The 7,102-nt window shown below is 48.0% G+C and overlaps 1 protein-coding gene across 10 annotated transcripts in view; it reads left to right on the top strand.

The window, feature by feature from the left end:
* Pnpla6 (patatin like phospholipase domain containing 6) overlaps window positions 1-6,541 on the top strand; it is a 36,460-nt gene extending 29,919 nt beyond the window's left edge. For 5 of the 10 annotated variants that reach the window (XM_008844547.3, XM_017800982.2, XM_017800986.2 and 2 more), the window contains 5 exons: window positions 2,225-2,526; window positions 3,547-3,663; window positions 3,865-3,961; window positions 4,079-4,188; window positions 6,231-6,541. In XM_008844547.3, the coding sequence (XP_008842769.1) occupies window positions 2,225-2,526; window positions 3,547-3,663; window positions 3,865-3,961; window positions 4,079-4,188; window positions 6,231-6,305 (701 nt within the window). In that variant the 3' untranslated portion in view covers window positions 6,306-6,541. Of the gene's footprint in view, window positions 1-2,224; window positions 2,527-3,546; window positions 3,664-3,864; window positions 3,962-4,078; window positions 4,189-6,210 lie in introns of all 10 variants that reach the window. The other 5 variants (XM_029569057.1, XM_029569058.1, XM_029569059.1 and 2 more) reach the window with 1 other exon arrangement.
* The last annotated feature ends 561 nt before the right edge of the window (window positions 6,542-7,102 follow it).

Raw genomic sequence — 7,102 nt, 5'->3', positions numbered from 1 at the left:
TATTTATTTATTTATTTATTTATTTATTTTTTGTCTTTTTGAGACAGGGTCTCCCTATAGCCCCAGCTGTCCTGGAACTCACTATGTAAACCAGGCTGGCCTTGAACTCACAGAGATCCGCCTGCCTCTGCCTCCTGAGTGCTGGGATTAAAGGCGTGTACCACCATGCTCAGCTATGTTTTCGTTTTTTAATTTTTATTTATTTTATATGTATGATTGGTTTGCCTGTATGTATGTAAATTTACCACACACATGCAATGGTTGTGGAGGCCAGAAGAGAGCATCAGATTCCCTGGAACTGGAAGTTATAGATGGTTGTTAGCTGCCATGTGGGTGCTGGGAATTGAGCCCACATCCTCTACAACAGCAACCAGTGCTCTTAACTGGTGAGTTGTCTCACCAGCCCCTTGTTTTATTTTCTGAGACAGTCTTCTATAGCCCAGACTGGCCTGGAACTTGCTCTGCAGCTGAGGCTGGCTTTAAACTCCTAATCCTCCTACCTCTACTTCCCAAGTGCTAAAATTATAGGCAGGTGCCGCCATGTTAGGCTGACAAATGACACTGTATTGGAACAGTGCTGCCCTGTGATTTGCCTCTTGTCTGCAGCTGCTTTCTCATTGCAATGACAGGGATGAAACATGGAGACAAAGCTGAAAGCATTTGCTCTGTAGGCCTTTGTCACAGGGTTTGCCCATTCCTGCCACCTCTGTAGATGTGCTGTACACATGAACACACTGCCCCTCACACTGCAGCAGCTGTGCATAGATGTATTTGTGGGTGGACACACTCAGACACACAAACACATATGGGCCTTGGAACAAGTCTGTCAGTAAAGTGCTTGCAACCAAGCATAAGAACCTGAGTTTCAGTCCCAGCATCCTTGTGAAAAAGCAGTAGTGTGGGACTGGAGAGATGGTTCGGTGGTTAAGAGCACTGGCTGCTCTTACAGAGGCCCCTGGGTTCGGTTCCCAGCACCCACATGGAGGCTAACCATCTTTAATTCCAGTTCCAGGGGATCTGATGGCCTCTGCAGGCTTTGTATGCATGTGATACACTTACATATATGTAGGCAAAATACTCATATACATAAAATAAAAATACATAATTTAAAAAATAACCCCAGCACTGTCAGGGTCTTAGAGAGAAGAAGGTCTCTGGAATTCGATGGCCAGTCTGTCTAGTGGAATACATGAGCTCCCTGTCTCAAAATAAAAGGTGCAGGGCTAGAGAGATGGCTCAGCAGTTGAAAGCACTGACTGCTCTTCCAGAGGACCTGAGTTCAGTTCCCAGTGCCCACATACCAGCTCAGAACTGCTGTAACTTCAGTTCCAGGGGGATCCAGCACCCTCCTCTGGCTTCTGCAGGCACTGCACACATGTAGTACACATACACTCAGGCAGATAAAAAGAAATAGTCTTTAAAATAAATTAAGGTGCTAGGTGTAGTAACACACACCTTTAATCCCAGCACTTAGGAGACAGGCAGGTGGATCTTTGTGAGACTGAGACCAGCCTGCTCTACAAAGCGAGTTCCAGGCCAGCTGGGGCTACAGAGAGACCCTATCGTAAGAAAATAACACCCCCCACACAAATAAATTGAATAAGGTACAGAGTGATGGAGGAAGTCACCCAATGTTGACCTCTGGCTTCTACACGGACACACACATGCACACATACATATGTGTGCATGCACCTGCACACATGCATACACTCCACACACAAACATATATGAACATTTGCTAGTCTGCATTTGCTGACAGGCCTAGCTGTGGCTACAGAGACACAGATACATTGCTTCCCACAAGGTCTCAGAAATGAACAGATAACACTTGCACATGATACACATGACCAAAACATAAACTCAGGGGGAACAAATATGTGTGCAAAGTTGAATAGACACACTTGGGTGTCTCCTTGGCTGGGCTGGGCTATAGGACACAGTCTCTGCTCTCAGACCCATCTGAGGACTCTCTCTGGGGTACACAGATATGCAGCCAGCCAGCTACAGACATAACCACCATCCTCGTTAAACCATCACCCTTGACACTTCCCTTGACTTCATATACATGAATTTCCATTCCATTTGCATGAAAGCATGTAGTTTACACGTCCCTTTCCCCTGTGTGGCCATTTGCATGGTGGTGTCTGTGGGACTGGGGGTGTTGGACATCCCTGCCCTGCTGAGCCCCTGTTGGGAGCAGCCTGCTGACCTCCGGGCTCCACAGCGGACATCGCCCGAAGCATGGGTGCCAAAACTGTCATCGCCATTGATGTGGGGAGCCAGGATGAAACAGACCTCAGCACCTATGGGGACAGCCTGTCTGGTTGGTGGCTGCTGTGGAAACGGCTAAACCCATGGGCAGATAAAGTGAAGGTCCCAGACATGGCTGAGATCCAGTCTCGCCTGGCTTATGTGTCCTGTGTGCGGCAGCTGGAGGTGGTCAAGTCCAGCTCCTACTGCGAGTACCTGCGCCCACCCATCGACTGCTTCAAGACCATGGACTTTGGAAAGTTCGATCAGATCTATGTAAGTGGGTAGGGAAGACAGTGTGGGCTTGGTGGGTGTAGGAATGACTTACAAAATGAACAGAATCTGGACTGATGACTTCTACTTAGTTTTGCAAACAAGCTCACTGAGTCATGTGCTCTTGTGACCTGGGCACGTGACTTTGATCCCTCAGATCCTCAATTTGCCTTCCGTCCAAGATAGTGAATGAATAGAAGTGTGCTTCAATTAGCAAATCAACTCTGAAGGGCAGCACATCTTCATTGAAGACTGAGATGAATGCTTGACATCGTGTGTGTGAAACGTTTTAGGCCTAGGGATGATGAAAGGGCAGAATTGTCTGATAAGGGTGGATCCAAGCTTGTAGTTCCCCAATTGAAACAGAGAAACAGTTTTGAACAGAGGTATGGGTGAGGCCTGGATCAACAGCACAGTCCCAGGAGATATCTGGAGGAAGGGGTGCCCTCTGAGTTCAGGCCCACTCTTACAACTAAAGAGTCCGTCTTCTGTTTATTCAGGTATAACTGTAATGCTGACATAGTAACACTGCAGTGGGCCCACAGAGCTTTAGTACTTAAGGAGGGAAAGATTCTACTGATCCACATGAAACCTGTATGAGGTAGATGGGTAATTGATTAATAATGTCTGCAGTGGATATGCTAGGGATATGAATGTGTGTGCACTTAGGTTTGAACTAAATTTGTTATGTGCTAGCTGCAGTGCCTGAAGCACTGTGTAGTGATTGAGACAGGGTCTCCCTGTAGCCTCAGCTGGCCTGGAACTTGTAGGCCAGGCTGGCCTATCTGCCTGCCTCTGTCTTTCAAGTGCTAGGATTAAACGCATGTGCCTCCACACCCAGCCTTCTGATGCCATTTCTAATGAGTGGAATGCTATGTATCTGAAAGAAAAAAAAAAAAAAGTAATTTCAGATTCCTGCTTGCCCAGAACATCGGGTATTAGACGAGCAGTTTGAAGGAAACTATGTAGGTGTAGGCGTTGGGGATGGTGTCAAGACACCCCAGCTTCCCTCTTTTCCTGCAGGATGTGGGATACCAGTATGGGAAGGCTGTGTTTGGAGGCTGGACCCGTGGTGAAGTCATTGAGAAAATGCTCACAGACCGGAGGTCTACAGACCTTAATGAGAGCCGCCGTGCAGACGTAAGCCCATGATGCTTCTTTCACAGGGGTAAATCTCACTGAAGAGATTCCAGAACCCCAAACCCCTGTATGCCAGAAACCTCAGACAGTCCAATACATCCCTTAGACTTCAGGAACCACCTCAGAATCCCCTCTAAGTCCCTAAGACCCTTTAGACCACCCCACTTACCACCACCACCAAAGCTTACCCACACCCTGCAGATACTGGCTTTCCCAAGCTCTGGTTTCACTGACTTGGCGGAGATTGTGTCCCGGATTGAGCCCCCCACGAGCTACGTCTCTGATGGCTGTGCTGATGGTGAGAGGCTAAAGGGACCCTTGGGAATTAAGGATGGTGGTCCTGAAGTTGGGCATGCATCCTGGAGCTGTTGGATCAGCCCATGTCCACTCGCTTGTACCCTACTTCCCATTGCAGGGGAGGAGTCAGATTGTTTGACAGAGTACGAGGAAGATGCAGGACCAGAGTGCTCAAGGGATGAAGGGGGCTCCCCGGAGGGTGCCAGCCCCAGCACCACCTCAGAAGTGGTAAGAAAGAGCTGCCCAAGGTGACCCAAGGGTTCCAGAGCATCCCATGCAGTGGGAGGGGACTGGACAAGATCTTGTGTTGGGGAGTACTAGGTGACCAGTAACCCAGACAGGTCCTTGACACCGTAGGAGTGTAGGTTATAGCGTGATGGATGTCTTAGTTGCAGTTCTTGTTGCAGTGATTTTTAAAAACTGGGAAGCAACTTTGGGGAGAAAGCGTTTATGTTAGCTCATGTGGCAGAGAGATGGGACAGTGGGGCAGTGCCTGAACAGAGGCAACCTGACTTTTGGCATTGTTTAAAATCAAGGTGGTGTTTAAAATCAAGGTGGTGGCACACACCTTTAATCTTAGCACTAGGGAGGCAGAGGCAGATGGATCTCTGTGAGTTCAAGGCCAGCCTGGTCTACAAAGTGAATTCCGGGCTGACTGAGGCTACAAGGAGACCAAAACAAAACGAAACAAGGAAATGTGAGCCTGATCTCCACTCAGAACGTGTTCCTGCTCAGTACTCTCAGAGCTGTTCTCTAGAGCTAATGATATAAGAAAGGAAACAAGGAACTTTGTCTTATCAGGGAAGGATTTCCCCTTCTGACCCCTATATACTACACAGCCACAAACGGATGTTATCATTCTAGTCTTACCTATTGTTTGCAACAAAAACTGGGGATAATTTGCTGCTTCTAATGATATTCTCTGCTTGCAGCGATGTTTCCAACACACACACACACACACACATACACACACACACACACACACACACACACACTATTCTGGATCAGGGGCAAGGAAGGGTCATGAGAAATTAAAATTATTTGGTTACAAAAGAAGCCCAAGGCCTAATAAACCTGTTGTACGTTCTAAGCAAACTGAGAGATAAATGATCTCAAAACATAAGTTTAAGTTTGGTTACAAGGTTAGATAAGATTCCTATTTGTGGGGCTGGAGAGATGGTTCAGTGGTTAAGAGCACTGGCTACTCTTGCAGAGGACCCGGGTTTGGTTCCCATTACCTACATGGTGGCTCACAACCATTTGTAACTTCAGTTCTAGAGGATCCAACGCCCTCTTCTGGCCTTCATGGGTATTGCATGTACATGTGCATTTACATACATGCAGGCAAAACACTCATACATGTAAAATAAATAAAAATAAAATAAGCAAAAATTTTAGAAAAAGATTCTCATTTGTGACAAGAAGGCATTTCCAAAAGATAAAAAAAAATAATCATTTTTATAAGCTCACAGTTCCTGGCCACAGTTCATCACAGGGAAGTCAAGGAAGCTTCATTTGGTCACATTAGGTCTGAGTTCAGAGGGAGAAAGCAGTATGCACATGCACGCCAGTGCTCAGCTCACTTTCTCCACTCCAAGACCCCCTGCCTGGTGCCACCCATAGTGGGCTGGGTCTTCCCACCTCCATTAACTTAATCAAAACAAGCCCACACAGACATGCTACAGGCCAGCCTGATCTAGACAGTCCTTCATTGTGACTCCCTTCCCATGTGATTTTAGATTTCTCAAGTTGTCAATTAAAACTAACCAGCACAATGAGTTAATGTCCTGGTACCAGACAGTGTGTCATGAGGGACAAGCCAATGCTGACAATCATGGGCTAAGACATCCAGGCCTAAGGTGAAATTGATTTTGAATGGTGGGGGTTGGGCGGGGCTGTTTGTGGCTCTCATGTAGATATCACAAACTGGGTGATATGCACCCAGTGACAGCATCCGTAGATGTCTGTACTCTGGTGTCTGTGCTGGATAGCTTCAGTTGTCAACTTAACACACCTGGGGAATGTCCTCTATGGACTGACCTGTGGGCATGTCTGTGAGGCATTTTCATGATTGTTGAATGATGTGGGAGGGCCCAGCCCACTGTGGGTGCTTCCAGGTTCCTGTGTTGAATTCCTGCTTCGGCTTCCCTTGATGATAGATTGTGAAACTGTGAGCCAAATAAACCCTTTCCTCCCCAGGTTGGTTTTTGTCAGTATTTTCTCAGAGCAACAGAAACCAAACTAGGACAGTGTGTGGTCTGTCCCCACAGGAGGAAGAGAAGTCAGTGCTCCGGCAACGACGCTTTCTGCCTCAGGAGCCCCCCAGTTCAGTGGCAGATGCCTGAGGACCTCAACGGGGGACCCCGTCCCTGGACTAGGTTTCAGATGGGCCTGTGGGGGAGCTCGAACCTGTTCACCTGCTGCTATAACTGTGACACTTCCTGGGCCCTGCCCCCTTAGCCCTGAAGCCCACTCACTGGACTGGCTTGCTCTATCCCTGAGGGGAGGGCAGAACTGCACTGATAACCTTGGACCAACTATGTCACCCCATCCCCCAGTAAACTATGACCTCTTGGAAGCAGCCTGGTGTTGTCTTTGGGCTTCAGGGAGCACCTCACCCCACTGTCTGTGCTAAGATCAGAAACTGCTTGGAGCTTATTCCCCTGCTGTGAGAATTCCCTCATGTGTCTCTTACACGCTGGCTTCAGACAGGCTCAGAACACTCTTTGTCCCTTCCTGCCAGGGTCATGGATGTGCCAGTGTTCCCTCTGACAACCCTTACTTTCCCTATTAAGTTCCCATAGCTGATGATTGGAGACTTGGTTCAGGGGTTAAGGGTGCATACTACTCTTACAGAGGACCAAAGTTCGATTCCCAGCACCCATGTCAGGTGGCTCACAACAGACTCAACTCCAGCTCCAGGAGATCCAATACCCTCTTCTGATCTCAGACAACTGCATGCATTACCAGTGGTGGACAGGGTGTGGCACAGTGGTAGAGCCCCTGCCTAGAATCCCCCAGTGAGGGGCTGAGGCATGGCTCCATGATGAGCACTTCCATAGCATATGCAAGGCCCTGAGTTCCTTCCCCAGTACTGCAAAAGATAAGAGGGTTCCATGCATTGTTCCCCACTGGGTACCTA

This window comes from Nannospalax galili, unplaced genomic scaffold (assembly GCF_000622305.1).
Source record: "Nannospalax galili isolate Female #2095 unplaced genomic scaffold, S.galili_v1.0 scaffold262, whole genome shotgun sequence".
NCBI classification, from domain to species: Eukaryota; Metazoa; Chordata; class Mammalia; order Rodentia; family Spalacidae; genus Nannospalax; species Nannospalax galili.
This window is presented reverse-complemented; position numbering and strand designations above follow the sequence as displayed.